Below are 15,475 nucleotides of genomic sequence, written 5' to 3'. Positions count from 1 at the left end.
TGTGAGAGCAAAGTCTTTGTTTTGTTTACTGCTATTGTTTCTGGTACCTGGAACATGACCTGGCACATAGTATGAAGTAAATATTTGATGAGTGAAATGTAGGTTAGCACAAAATTGTAGATGATCTTATTGCCAGATTTAAAAGTTCCCATTGTATTAGTGCTCCCATCAAGGCCCCTTTATTATTTTTCTGGGTAGTAGGTTATTCACATCTAAAACTCTTTCCTTTTGCTTCAGCGAGCTCTAGGAAAAAGCAAAAGGAAAATAATAAATAAATAAATAAATAAAGATTTCACATAGAAAAAAAAGTAAAACCCTTCCCTATTATTAGAAAAAAATAAACTTGACAGATATATAAAGCAATTTTCATTTTTTAAAGCTTGTGAGACTATAGCATCTTTATCTATATCATAGTGTAATAGGTACTCTAGAAATAAGTAAACAGGGTCTCACTTTGTCTCAAATAAAAAGGTTGGAGTGCAGTGGCATGATCATGGCTTGCTGCAGCCTTGATTCCTGGGCTCAAGCAATCTTCCCACCTCAGCCTCCCCAGTAGCTGGGACTATACACGCATACCATCTCATCTGGCTAAATTTTAAAATTTTTTTGTAGAAATGGGGTCCCACTGTGTTACTCAGTCTGGTCCTGAACTCCTGGGCTCAAGTGATCCTCCTGCCTCAGCCTCCTGAAGTGCAGGGATTACAAGCATGAGCCACTGCATCTGGCCTGATTTAGTGAGTTTGGACAAATGTATACAGTCATGGAACCACCACCACAATCAACATAAGGAACATTTCCATCCTCTCCTACAGTTCTTTTGTGATCCTTTTAGTCAATTTCTTTCCCTCATTCTCAGCCTCTTCCATTTCTAGTTGTATAGTTTTGCTTTTCTAGAAAGTTATATAAATGGAATCATATGGTATGTAGCCTTTTGTGTTTGGCTTTTTTTATGTAGCGTAATAGTTTTGAGAATCATCTGTGTTGTTGTATGTATCAGTAGTTTTGTTCTATTTTATTGCAGAATAGGTAGTCCATTATATGGATGAACAATTTGTTTATACATTTACCAGTTGATGGACATTTGGATTGTTTCCAGTTTTTTATATTATGAATAATGCTGCTGCAAACATTCATATACAGGTCTTTGTGTGGATATACATTTCTGTTTTTCTTGGATAGATACCCAAGAGTGAGATTGCTGGGTCCTCTGGTCTAAGGCTGGGCGCAGTGGCACATGCCTGTAATCCCAGCACCTTTGGAGGCCGAGGCAGGAGGATTGCTTGAGGTCAGGAGTTTGAGACCAGCTTGGCCAACATGGTGAAACCCCATCTCTACTAAAAATATAAAAATTAGCTGGGTGCGGTGGCATCCACCTGTAATCCCAGCTACTCAGGAGGCTGAGGCAGGAGAATTGCTTCAGCCCGGGAGGCAGAGGTTGCAGTGAACTGAGATCGTGCCTTCCAAAGTGCTGGGATTACAGCCATGAACCACTGCGCCCAGCCAGATGGATTTTTTTAACCCTTGAAAAGTACCCCCTAAATGAGCAGTTTGCTCTCCTTGCTGATCTTCATCACAGCTAGATGTCAGGTCTGCTTCATGGGAGCTTGCTCTGTATGTATCCTCCCTGGACTGATGTTCAGGCCCCTTGCTTCTCCTCCCGGGTTGTGGGTATGGAGGGTTTGCCCTCTGACAACTCCAGCATACCTGTGGTGCTCATACATCCTCATGTACTTTGCTTCCTCCCCACAAGAGGTTCCCTAATGCTTCTGTGACTTTTTTCTTCTGGCTACATCCTGAAGTCTGGCCTTCCAGGCAGGCTGGGAATGGAAAGTTAAGAGTATGATGTCCTCTGACACCCTCCCTTCTTGTAGAAGGGTCTGAGGTTTGTTTATTTAAGCTGAGCAGACGATGCCAAAGATAGAGGTTTGAGTCAGCTTGACACTGGCTTAGGCGCTCCTTTTCACTCTCCTTGTTCCTTCTTCCCTTTCCCCTCCCCCACTGGCCAGTTGTTTCCTGGGCTTTGTCTGAGATACACTGTACAGTTTTAGTCCCAGTCTACTAATGCCTGCTGAAAAACAGTCAGAGGCGAGATGGAGGAGAAGCTGCCAGGAAGTTTCTGACAACACTAAGCTCTGGCCTCTGCCTCTGCTGATAGTACAGGACAGCAGTAACCTCAGGAGAAAGGCATCCAGAGGCCTGCGCAGAGCTTGTGGCTAACTCAAGGGAGGAGAAAGGACGGGCCTGGAAATGCCCCTCTTAGATTCATCTTATTTACCACCAACCATCTTTATTTTGACTCACGTTCTTGGAGTTGCTGGTGTTCTATACTGGAAGAGGCATGCCAGAGGTAGAGCAGGTAACTAACTGGTACCCAGTTATTCTTTAAATCTACTGTGGGGCTTTTGAGGGTGGGGTGAATGATGGAGGTCTTCCCAGTTGCTTTCCTTAAAGGGCCAGTACGTCCTTCAGCTGGGGTGCTGTCAGACTTAAGAGTATGTGTGTGTGAGTATAATGAAGAAGCTGGTCTGCCCTGGGGCCACTTTGGGATGGGGGTGGTGCTCTTTTCTGTTCTGTGAGTCTGTCTGGAGAGTGCTGGTTAGATGAGGTGATGACTGGGCTCGAAACTGAAGGGAAGTGGCTGCTATGCTGACTTAGTCTTTCCTCAGAGAACTGAGCTCTTTCTTTACTTTCTCAATCTCAGAGTGATTTCTTGGACCCTTGTTTTTAACTGAAAACATACAGTAACTTTTTTACCCTCCTCCAGGTATGGATTTGGGTTGGAGAAGTTTCTGTTAACTTGATGTGTTTTGGAGTGAGAAAAGGCAGAGGAGGAAGGGTCAGTCAGCGGAAGGGGTCGTGCGGTGTCCTTGCTGAGGGGCATCCTGGAACACTGGGTGTCTGTGTTCTCTTTGATGTCATTGATACTGTTCCTACACAGTTTGGCTGTGTATCCAAATCGTCTTGTTCAATGCAAGGAAGTTAATCCCTCTCTTCCCTAGGGAATCTGGCTTTGATAATTAAAAAAATTTTTATTTTGTAATGGCACCGGAACCCTCATTCTTCCCATATTGCTATTAGTTATGTTCTGTTGACTTCTAAACACTCAGAGCAGGGATCAGCCCTGAGTTTGGCTGATTCTGAGTCTCCATGGTTGAGGATTCATATGGTCTAACTTTTACTGGAGTGTATACCCTTGGGTCTCATTGCCTTCAGTACTCTCATTGTGATGGGCTCACTACCTTCAAACTAAGGTATGTAGACACTTTTTATAGTGTATCTTACAAGTTAAGGTGGGGATTTGATGGCTTATTATTTAGCTTTCTATTAAAAGTTCACGAACGCCTGACAGAATTAGAATTAGATTCAATCATTCCCCAGTGTCCTTTCCAGTAAGTCCCAGAAAAGCTTTTGACTAAATATTCAGATCCTAGTGTGCATCTATATCAGCAAAAACAAAGACAGACATTTTAGAAGTGTGTTTGATTGTGTGGTGGTGTTTTTAAAAAAGCCACCTCAAAGTGGCTTTCCTGTATTTGAACTTAGAAAGAAAGAGATAGGCAGGCTTAAGTTGTTTGGTCCTATTTACTATTTCACATGTAATGAGAAAATAAATATAATATCATTTAGGTGGAGGCTGCTGCTTTTCTTTCCTTGTGCATTATGGTAATGCCATTTCTAAACATTAAATAACTAATTAGTTGTTAATATTTTTAAAGTTTATCTTCAGTATAGGACTTTTATGGGACTTAAGAGCTATCACTCTGTATTTTAAGTGCTTTCTTTTTTATGTTTAGAAATGTTAATTTCATAAACAGCCATAAAGTAATTGAAATAAAAAGATACATTGTAAAAGCTTTTTATTTCTATGAAACAACTTTCATTCTAATACCAAATAGTTATATCGGGAATGTGCTATGTTCGCTTTATCTGTAAAATGAGAGATGTCATTTTTCAATTGGAGACTATGGATTCCATATCTTCTGTGGAGTTACGAGATTCTGTACCCATTTTATTATAATTGCAATTTTAAGATGCATTTCATTTATTTAAAAATGTATTTTTAAAAATAATATGTACACTCTAATTACCTGCCAGTTGGACATCACAGAATACAGTTTTTCCACCGTCTCTGTGTATATATTTGTACTATTAATAAATGTACACTTGATTAAAAACACAAAGATCGTTTCTTCTGATCTAGTCTTTTTTTTTTTAATTGGAGTTACATACACTATTGCAGAACAAACTATAGAACGTAGGTCCTGTGCCTAATAATAGTAATAATAATGATTCAGGCAGAGCTCAGTTGTATGAGCTCAGGTGTTAACTGAACTATTATAATAGTGAAGTGGGTAACTCCTCTCTATGTAGTAATACTGTAATACTGGTTTAGTGTGTGTACCAGAAGTTTCTGTTCTTTTGTCTCACTTTTCTATTTGTGTTTACATATTATGAAGAATGTTCATAGTTGTTTTTTTTCTTTCTTTCTTTCTTTTTTTTTTTTTTGGAGACGGAGTTTTGCTCTTGTTGTCCAGGCTGGAGTACAATGGTGCACAATCCCGGCTCACCGCAAGCTCCGCCTCCCGGGTTCAAGTGATTCTCCTGCCTCAGTCTCCCGGCTGGTAATACAGGCATGTGCCACCACAGCCGGCTAATATTGTATTTTTAGTAGAGACGGGGTTTCTCCATGTTGGTCAGGCTGGTCTCGAACTCCTGACCTCAGGTGATCCACCTGCCTCCGCCTCCCAAAGTGCTGGGATTACAGGTGTGAGCCACCGTGCCTGGCCGAAGAATGTTCATAGTTTTAAACACTGAAGGTAACTGGCTTTGAAACAAATACTTGTGCTATTCTTTCAGGCTCTCGTCTCAATTTATTTGAATAATGTCCTGAGATTATTAGGCAAACTGTGAAGCTGTTATTATTTGTTTCTATTTATTTGTGTGAATCAGTTCCTAAAAATTGATTCTTGTCTACGGCCATACCACCCTGAACATGCCCAATCTTGTCTAAAAATTGATTCTCTGCAATAAAACACAACATAGAAATAAACCAGATGCAGGCTGGGCATGGTGGCTCACGCCTGTAATTCCAGCACTTTGGGAGGCCAAGGTGGGTGGATCACCTGAGGTCAGGAATTCGAGATCAGCCTGGTCAACATGGTGAAACCCCATCTCTACTAAAAATACAAAAATTAGCTGGTGTGATGGCAGGTGCCTGTAATGCCAGCTACTTGGGAGGCTGAGGCAGGAGAACAGCTTGAACTCAGGAGGTGGAGGTTGCAATGAGCTGCGATCACACCACTGTATTCCAGCCTGGGCAACAGAATGAGAGTCCGTCTCAAAAAAAAAAAAAAAAAAAAGAAGAGAAATATAAAAGGGTTTTTTTTTTGTTTTTTGTTTTTTGTTTTTTTTAAATTAAATCTACTCCGCTCCTGTTTCACTGGTTTTATTTCCTATCTTGGCCTTATAAGCATCCAGGACTCCAGCATCATTTAAAAACTCATGGCTCTACTAATGGATGCTTGTCCTTTAGGGTAAGTAGTTACTGCCTCTGGAAAGCCTTCCTTGACTGAAATACGAGTTCCTCCAGTAGCACCCTGTTAACACTACTTATTGAAACCTGTGTTGTCATCTTGCTTAGCTTGCCCTTCTCTCCTTACTAATTAAAAACAGGGACTCTTTTTTTTTCTTTTTGACACTGAGTCTCGCTTTGTCACCCAGGCTGGAGTACAGTGGCACGATGTTGGTTCACTGCAAATTCTGCCACCCAGGTTCAAGCGATTCTCCTGCCTCAGCCTCCCGAGTAGCTGGGATTACAGGTGCACGCCACCACACCCTGCTAATTTTTCTATTTTTAGTAGAGACAGGGTTTCATCATGTTGGTCAGGCTAGTCTCGAACTCTTGACCTCATAATCTGCCCACCTTGGCTTCCCAAAGTGCTGGGATTACAGGTGAAAACAGGGACTATTACTCACCTCAGTATCTCCAGTGTCTGAGGCAAAACAGATGTCAGTAAATATGGCCGTGTGCAGTGGCTCACACCTGTAATCCCAGCACTTTGGGAGGCTGAGGCGGGCAGATCACCTGAGGTCGGGAGTTCGAGACCAGCCTGACCAACATGGAGAAACCCTGTCTCTACTAAAAAATACAAAATTAGTGGGATGTAGTGGCGCATACCTGTAATCCCAGCTACTGGGGAGGCGGAGGTTGCAGTGAGCCGAGATCTCACCATTCCACTCCAGCCTGGGCAACAAGAGTGAAACTCCATCTAAAAAAAAAAAAAAATCAGTAAATATTAACTTGAATAAAAAATTAAAGACGGCACTAGCTGTAAACTGTAGCAGGAACCATGCCCTGTTCATTTGTCTATTAAGAGGGTTTGGTTGAGTTTAATGTGTGATCTAAGGTAGGATGCTCAGTATAGGTTAATTAGATGATACAGAGTTGCCCTGTGTTTTATTTTATTAAATCTCACATTGTGATACTGTAAGCAGGAAAAGAGCTTTATGGTTTTTTTCCTCTCTAGGGTCTTGTTTTCTTTACCTGTAAAGTGAAGGAGTTGGATAATATGATCTTTTAAAGTTCTCTCCATTTTCAACATCCCACTAGGAGGAACAGCCATAATCCCTGGATCCAAACTATATGAAGTACAATCTAAGATTGCATTCCCTCACCTCCCCATCCTGGGTTTTTTTATTTAAAGCAGTTCCCTTTATCATACTATTGGGTTATATTAAACCTAAGATCAATTATAAAATGGCCAAACCTTGTACATGAATTGTTGTTGTCTCCCTTCCAGTCGCTGCTATGCCTTTGGTTTTCTTGAACTTCAGCGTAAGACTTATAGGTATCCTAGAGCCAGGCATGGTGGTTCACACCTATAATCCTAGCACTTTGGGAGGTCAAGGCATGGGGATCACTTGAGGTCAGGAATTTGAGATCGGCTTGGCCAACATGGTGAAACCCCATCTCTACCAAAAAATTAAAAAATTAGCTGGGTGTGGTGGTGTGCGCCTGTGATCCCAGCTACTCAGGAGGCTGAGGCGGGAGAATCGCTTGAACCCGGGAGGCAGAGGTTGCAGTGAGCCAAGATTGCACCCCTGCACTCCAGCCTGGGCAACAGAGTGAGACTTCATCTCAGGAGAAAAAAAAAAAAAAAAAGACTTACGGGTATTCTAGTTAAATTTTGTCCTGTGAGATTTGGTGCAGGCTTCTAACCTTTTGAGATTTCTTTGAGCTTTAATTCTTCCATTTATGGCAATAGCTGTGTGTCCTCCATTTGTGTCATCTACAAATTAGTTAAGCACATAAAAGGGACTCAAATATTTGAATAAATGGTCATATATCTAACATGTCTTTGCTCAAATATCTAAAGCATTAGAATGTTTAATCAAGGTAGAGTCTTTATCTTTTCCATTCCTTTCCTTTTTTTTTTTTTTTTTTAAAGAAACGAGGTTTTGCTATTTTGCCCAGCCTGAACTTGAATTCCTGGGCTCAAGCCTCCTCCCACCTTAGCCTCCCAAGTAGCTGGGACTATAGGCACCCTCTACCATGCCTGGCTCTTTTTCTTTCCTTTGCATTTTTTTTTTCTTAAAGATTTGTATGGTGTAGTAGAAAAACTACTTAACTTGGAATCAGAAGATCTAGGCTCTAAGCTATTGCTCTTCTGCTTACATGTTGGACTGGTCACTTACTTCCTCTGGTCTTCAAATTTCTAGGCTGTTTGAGAAGAAAAAAGACTAAGGTCTCTAACTTTCTGTGATTCTGATTCAGTTCGATCATCTGGCCTGTTCTTGGAAGTCATATGGAATTGTGGTTGAGAGCAGGTTGAGAGTCTGGAGTCAGATTGCCTATGTTTTTATCCTAGTTCTGCCACTACTGGTTGAGTGACGTTAATTTATCTGGGCCTCTGTTTCCTCATCTGCAAAATGGGTTTAATTTTGCTGCTTGGTTGTTTTGACTTAGTTGTTTTCCCCTCTCTCCCTCCCTCCCTCCCTCCCTCTCTCTCTCCCTTCTTTCCCTCCTTCCCTCCCTCCCTCCCTCCCTCCCTCCCTTGCTCCCTTTTTTGATGGAGTCTTGCTTTGTCGCCCAGGCTGGAGTGCAGTGGCGTAATCTCAGCTCACTGCAACTTCTGCCTCCTGGTTCAAGCGATTCTCCTGCCTCAGTCTCCCGAGTAGCTGGGATTACAGGTGTCTGCCACCACGCCCAGTTTAATTTTTGTATTTTTACTAGAGCTGGGGTTTTACCATGTTGGCCAGGCTGGACTTGAACTCCTGACCTCAAGTGATCCATCCATCTTGGCCTCCCAGAGTTCTGGGATTACATGCATGAGCCACCACGCCCAGCCTTGACTTAGTTCTTAGAACACATTCTGCATGTGGTAAGGAATATGTGATTATTTACCATCATTATTAGAATTTTTTCACATAAGATAACATTGAAGATATAGTACTTTCCTGTGAACTGTTGGGATGAAACAGTAATTGTCCTTATTTTTTAATTTTTTAAATTTAAAAAAATTTTCATATATAGAGACCGGGTTTCTCCATGTTGCCCATGCTGGTCTCGAACTCCTGGACTCAAGCAATCCTCCACGTCGGCCTCCCAAAGTGCTGGGATTACAGGCCTGAGCCACCGGCACCCGGCCTGGCTTTATAGTTAGTAATTAAGAAATGTGACATGCCGGGTGTGGTGGCTCATGCCTGTAATCCTGATATTTTGGGAGGCTGAGGCAGGTGGATCATGAGGTCAGGAGTTCAAAACCAGCCTGGCCAAGATGGCAAAACCCTGTCTTTACTAAAAATACAAAAATTAGCCAGGTGCTGTGGTGGGCGCCTGTAATCCCAGCTACTTGGGAAGCGGAGGCAGGAGAATCGCTTGAACCCGAGAGGCGGAGGTTGCAGCGAGCCGAGATCAAGCCATTGCACTCTAGCCTGGGCAACAGAACAAGACTCTGTCTCAAAAAAAAGAAATGTGACAGAAGCCAATGCAGAGGTATATAAAAAGTAGGTGATATATTATGATCACTGTCTTATACGTTAGAAAGATGTTTGTGTCTTTTATATCCTTAATAGTGGGTGATTTTGGCATTTTAGGAAAGACATTAAGTATATACCTTCAATTTTCTTTGTTTCTGTAAGAAAGCCAGTAGCTGTCAATTCTCAGATAACTTCTGACCACATGTGGAAATACTGGCCTGAACCTCTTCCCTCCACTCACCCTTTTCAAGATCTGCAGGTAGCAGCCAGACTTAAACTTTTTCCTACCTTTAACAGGAAATGACAGAAGGTTGGGAAAAAAAGAAGGGGAATGGCTCGGATGACTGTACTGGCCCATCTCCTCTGGATAATTAAGAGCTGACTGTCCTAATCAAAGTCCTGTCCTCCATTGCAGCAGAACTTGCCTCTTCTTGAGGCTCAGGACCTCTTGGGAACTTGAAGGGAAGGCCTGTCTCCTGTAGGTAGACTGACCTTGTCCCCAAGACTCTACCCTACTTTTCTCAGTCTGCAGTGCCGTTAGGGGAAATAGGTTCTGCTTGAGTGCCAGGGAATTGAGGAGATGGTAGATTTTGGTTCACTTTCCTCCAACTTCACCCAGTAATTATTATTTTGATTTTTAGAGACTGTGAATTCAGTATTTCTAGAAGTTGCCACATGTGTTCATTTTGGATGTGTCCTAAATCTCTAGTCAGCCAGTTAAGTATTTTTTTATTTTTTATTTTGAGACATAGTCTCATTCTGTCACCCCGGCTGGAGTGCAGTGATGCAATCTCGGCTCACAGCAACTTCTGCCTCTGGAGTTCAAGTGATTCTCGTGCCTCAGCCTCCCAGGTAGCTGGAATTACAGGCATGTGCCGCCATGCCCGGCTAATTTTTGTATTTTTTTAGTAGAGGTGGGGTTTCGCCATGTCGGCCAGGGTGGTCTCTAACTCCTGACCTCAAGTGATCTGCCCACTTTGGCCTCCCAAAGTGCTGGCATTACAGGCGTAAGCCACTGTGCCTGGCCGAGTTAAATGTTTTTATTTCTTACCCTTCCCAAGAATATTTCACCTTCTTACATATACAACTCCTATGCCTTAGTTTGTTTATTCTGGTTTAGGTCCTTCTCAGAGACAGCAGGGTATAACAGGAAGCACAGCTTTGGAGCTGGACAGATGGGCATGTAATCTTGGTCAAGTTATTTAACCTTTTAAAGTCCTAGAATTTTTATCTCTAAAATGGAAATGATAATACCTTTCTTGGAGAATTGTTGGGATTAAATGAAATGATACTTAAAGTTTTTAGCACATTAACTGTGAACTAACAGTTATAGTAAATGTTCAGTTAATTTTAGCTTAGGTTATTGAGTACCTTCTAAAAGTGATAGAGATTGGGTTATGGAGACAAAAGAGTCCCTACACTCAGAGAATTTATTTTTTTATTTTTTATTTTTGAGAGAGTCTCGCTCTGTGGCCCAGGCTAGAGTGCAGTGGCACAATCTCAGCTCACTGCAACTTCCACCTCCCAGGTTCAAGCAATTCTCCCACCTCAGCCTCCCAAGTAGCTGGGATTATAGGCATGTGCCACCACGCCCAGCTAATTTTTTTTGTATTTTAGTTAGAGTCGGGATTTTACCGTGTTGGCCCCAGGGTGGTCTCGAACTCCTGAGCTCAGGCAGTTTACCTGCTTGGCCTCCTAAAGTGCTAGGATTACAGGCGTGAGCCACTGCACTCAGTCTCACTCAGGGAATTTAAATCTGATAAAGGAAGAGGTTACTAAATATGAATCAGGAAATGTTCATTCCTTTTTTTCTCTCTTCCCTATTTCTTATGCATTCCTTTTCCCAGTACGAGGCAAATTTTAGGAAGACCCTTCCTCTCCAAGGCTAAAAAGAGTCTTATAAGAGGGACAAACTGAGTACAATTGTCATAGGTTATCAGGGTGACTGAGAGCTTAGTCTAGGCGGGATAAAGTCAGCTGTGAGAACCTTTATTAGTAAGCAGTAACAGGATTATTAGCAGTTTGTAGGTGGGAGGGATACCCACTTGGGAGTGTAGTTGTCAAGCAACTGAGGCAGGTCATAGGGCTTGTTTAAACTGAATGTCTGCTAGGCAAGCTTGCATTTAGTTTTTTTCATTTGTAGTCTTTTGGGCTAATCTCTGGAAACTTGCTTTCCTAGGTGCTGCCCCTCCTCCCTCCCTGCCTTCAGGAACAGGATTGAAAGCAGCATTAGCCTGAAGAAGTCGTTCTATTTAGGGAGCTAGAGCAGAGGGCCAGTGATTAGGCCCTTATCTGCAGCGGGGCCTTTTTGAGTGGTGTGGGGCAGGGCTGCAGTGTCTGTCCTGACACCCACAGAGGCTGGACTTTTCTGTCCCCTGGTTGGGTTAGAACTGTGAAGAACCAATAGAAGGGCTGGGCCAGCTGAATGAAAAAGCCCTTCATTGTGTTTCTTCAACATTCCAGTGTCTGGTACAGTTAGCCAAGACTCGGAAAACAAGTTGGACAAACAAGCAGGCAGCCTTCTACTGATGGATAAAAGGATTTCTGGCACAGCTGAGTTAAGTGCACTGACTGTAAAGACAGAGTAGAGGGATCTGGGAAGAAGAAGGGGACTTTGGGATGCCATTCCTGGCTGTGAGGGGAGAGAATGGAGCAACAAGCAAACGGTATTTTTGAAGCTGATAAAATCTGCTGTGATAATCTACCTGGGAGGCTGGCAGAGGCAAGGCTGGCTGAGGTGGGGCTACTCTGTAAAGCAGGTGGAATCACTGGGGAGTGACTGACTCTTCCCTTCGGGCAGCTGTAAGTGCGGGGAAGGGAAACTTTCTTTGGAATCTAGGGATCTGTTCGCAGTGGACAGTGAGTGTATGAGCTTGCTCCATTATAGTCTCTCCCATCATGAGACCTTCTCATTTGGTTAACACTTTATATGTACTTCTGCCTGAGAAGAGGCACACCTGAGGAGCAAGTTGTTGGGCAATGGATGCACTGTTCCTGACTTGGCAGTAAACCACTTAGCTCACCAGCTCTCCTGCAACTAAGATTCACCAGATTACAAAGCTTCTGCTCTGCAAATGGAGGGTAACTCAAAGACCAGTTTCTTCCTACTCGGGTTTACTCACTTCATACCTTGACTGGACTTTTGCATATGGAGCTCTCCCCTCTGTACGCTCTATTGGTCTGGAAACACAGAGTTGGTGCCACTTTTGAACAGCATGCAGCATGCTATATGCCTGAGACATGGACCCAGGTTTTGGAAGTGCCCTAGGGAGGAGCTTCCTCTCTGACCTCAAGGGAAGAAGGAGGTCAGTAGGAAGTGGTGGGTGGAGCCACTTCTCTGTTCTGCTGTCTCCTCTCTATACCTCACAGCCCTTTTTGAGGAGCTGCAAAGGGTGCACAGGCCACTAGCTGGAGGTTCTTTGGTACCCCCTCCTTTTAGGTGGGGTCAGCAGACATAGGGGCACCATGTGGCCGAGTTACCAAGATGAACACGAGTTCAACGCCCACCTGGTTTGTCGCATGTGCTGTATGGGTTAATATGTGAAGTTTTTTTTTTTCCGTGTCCGGGCCTGAGCATCCCAAATAGCCCTTGCTCTCATTGACTCATAGGAATGCATGGACTTCGCAGTCTTGTGGTGTTACAACGTTTGGGCTTGTTAAAATGTGCAGTAGAATAGATTGGGGTGCCCTACTTCCTGGGGAACTTCTTAAGCTTGCAGTAACTGGCAGTTAAGAGCCCAAGCTTTGGGTGTAGGACTTTTTTATAGAGACTGAATTCATGCTTATGCTTCTGCCTGTATCAGGAAACCACTTTTAAGGTATGTTGCATAGTGCTGAAAGTCCAGAGTGTATTTTTAGCAGAAGTTGGTTGGTTACGGATTCCACCTCTGAGCAGACTGGGGGGAGGATGGGGGGGAGGAGGGAGGAGTCATGGCCTGTGTTTCCTCTTTGGGGCTTATTGCTAGTTCTTTTACACTTTATTCTGCCAGCTGTGACAGAGAGAGAAAAAGACTCAAAGATGATCTGGGGTCAGGGACCTAAATAAGAGAGGCTAGGGGAAGAGTCATGTTAGCTGTGACTTAGATCTCTCTTGATAAGACATCATTAAATAATGATTATTTAAGTAATGTCCTGTGGCCTTGAACAAGTGACTTAACCTTTTTGGCCGTAGGTTTCCTTGGTTTCAAAATTGTAGGGTATACAGACTGGTGCTAGACTGAGAGACATCAATTCTCTGTAAAATGAAAAAAAAAAAGATAAAGAAAATGTAGTGTGTCTTTCATAAAGCTAAACTTAAAGAATTGTCTTTTATTCTGAAATTGTCTTTCCTACTTTCTAATGTTAAAATATCCTTTATTTTATGAAAGAATTGTTATTATATGGTAGTGTGTTTTTAAGATATCCCTACTTAGCAAAATGAAAAGTTGACAACTTCTGTTAGGCTTTCTGATTTATTGTGGAACATGTATTGGTCTATGAAATCTAAGTTTGGGAACCACTGGTTTGGTAATCTACTATCTTTTGATTTTATACTTTGAGTCTCTAACAAGGAGCAAAATTATGACCCAAATAGGCAGATTTTCATTAAAATTGAAGTAACTAGTTGTTTGATGAAGAGGAGACCTTAGAAAAATCTCAGAGAAGGAGAGCAACAGAACTAGGGTTCTGATCAGTCTCCTGACTCCTAGGCTAGTGCTTCCAAGTATTTAGGTGCTTTTTGAGGAAAAAAAGCTGCCATAGCAATAATGCTTGGGGCACAGGAGGGGCAGTTTTAGTGGTCTACTTTTTTTTTTTATCTTTCCTGTATCATTGAGATTTCTTCCCTGGGACCTAGAAGAAAGAATTGCCTATATCTTAAAAGTGCTTGGAGATAAACGTATAGCAAAAGGGCCTTTCCTGTAACCAACAGAGAAGTATGGGAAAGTCTAAAATCTTCATTGAAAGTTTCAGGGCAAAAACGTAATGTAGCCCCATCTCCTCCAATCCCACATAATCCCCTAAAGGCACTGTAGACTAATAGCTAAGAAAATGGGCTTGGCATCAACTGTCTACATGGGGTTCCTACGCCACCACTTAACAACAAAACCAACTGGGGACATTGCTTAACCTTTCTCTAGCTCGGTTACCTCATTTTTTATTTTTCTTTTTTTATATCACTATAAAATAAAATCACTTGTATAGGGAGAATGAATGAAGATTAGCAGTGGATATTCATGTTATATACTTTTCACATTATATTACTACTGTAACTACCAGCTAGCATTTATTAACTTATTATATGTGAGAGACTAGGCTAAGTGCTTTCATATCATATACTCCTCACAATCACTTCATGATTTAGGGTCTATTTTATTTTATTTTATTTTATTTTATTTTATTTTGTTTTGTTTTGTTTTGTTTTGTTATGTTATGTTATGTTATGTTATGTTATGTTATTTTATTTGAGTCGAAGTCTTACTCTGTTGCTCAGGCTGGAGTGCAGTGGCATGATCTTGGCTCACCGCAGCCTCCACCTCAGGGGCTCAAATGATTCTCCTGCCTCAGCCTTCCAAGTAGCTGGAATTACAGGCACGCACCACCACAACTGGCTAATTTTTGTATTTTTGGTAGAGATGGGGTTTCGCCATGTTGCCTAGGCTGGTCTTGAGTTCCTGACCTCAAGTGATCCGTCTCAAAAAAATAAAGATCAATAAAATTACTATTCAAACCTCATTGCTTAAAAAAGGGATTAAAACAGACTCTAAATCAGCCAGGTGTGGTGGTTCATGCCTATAATCGCAGCACTTTGGGAGGCCAAGGAGAGCGGATCAGTGGAGGTCAAGAGTTCAAGACCAGCCTGAGCAACATGGTGAAACCCCATCTCTACCAAAAATACAAGTTAGCAGGGTGTGGTGGCATGCGCCTATAGTCCCAGCTACTGGGGGTGGGGTTGGGGGTGGCTGAGGAGGGAAGATCGCTTGAGCCTGGGAGTCAGAGATTTCATTGAGCCGGGATCCACTCCAGCCTGGGTGATAGAGCAAGACCTTGTCTCAAAAAAAAAAAGAGGCCCGTCACGGTGGCTCATGTCTGTAATCCCAGCACTTTGGGAGGCTGAGGTGGGCGGATCACGAGGTCAGGAGATTGAGACCATCCTGGCTAACACAGTGAAACCCCGTCTCTACTAAAAAAAATACAAAATATTAGCTGGGCATGCTGGCGGGCGCCTGTAGTCCTAGCTACTCGGGAGGCTGAGGCAGGAGAATGGCATAAACCCAGGAGGTGGAGGTTGCAGTGAGCCAAGATCACACCAGTGCACTCCAGCCTGGGCGACAAAGCGAGACTCCGTCTCAAAAAAACAACAAAAAAAAACAGCTTCCCAGATGATTTTGAGATGGCTGGTTTACAGACTGATATTTAGGAACTATTGGCCTAACTCCTCGTTTTATTTGCAGAGTTGGAAATATAAATAAAATTTTAAAAACAACAAAGGACAAATGCCTAATTATAGATGAAACTC

General features: G+C 42.6%; 1 protein-coding gene across 7 annotated transcripts in view; it reads left to right on the top strand.

Annotated features, from left to right (window-relative positions):
• Nucleotides 1-15,475, top strand: part of MACF1 (microtubule actin crosslinking factor 1) — a 401,556-nt gene that overhangs the window by 118,862 nt on the left and 267,219 nt on the right. For 2 of the 7 annotated variants that reach the window (XM_054528562.1, XM_063715135.1), the window contains exon 1: nucleotides 1,919-2,356. The exons of 3 other annotated variants lie outside the window; for them this stretch is intronic. In XM_054528562.1, the coding sequence (XP_054384537.1) occupies nucleotides 2,248-2,356 (109 nt within the window). In that variant the 5' untranslated portion in view covers nucleotides 1,919-2,247. 7 annotated transcript variants of the gene reach the window in all.

This window comes from Pongo abelii, chromosome 1 (assembly GCF_028885655.2).
Source record: "Pongo abelii isolate AG06213 chromosome 1, NHGRI_mPonAbe1-v2.0_pri, whole genome shotgun sequence".
Lineage (NCBI taxonomy): Eukaryota > Metazoa > Chordata > Mammalia > Primates > Hominidae > Pongo > Pongo abelii.
Note: the sequence above shows the minus strand (reverse complement) of the source record. Positions and strands in the feature narration are given on the sequence as shown.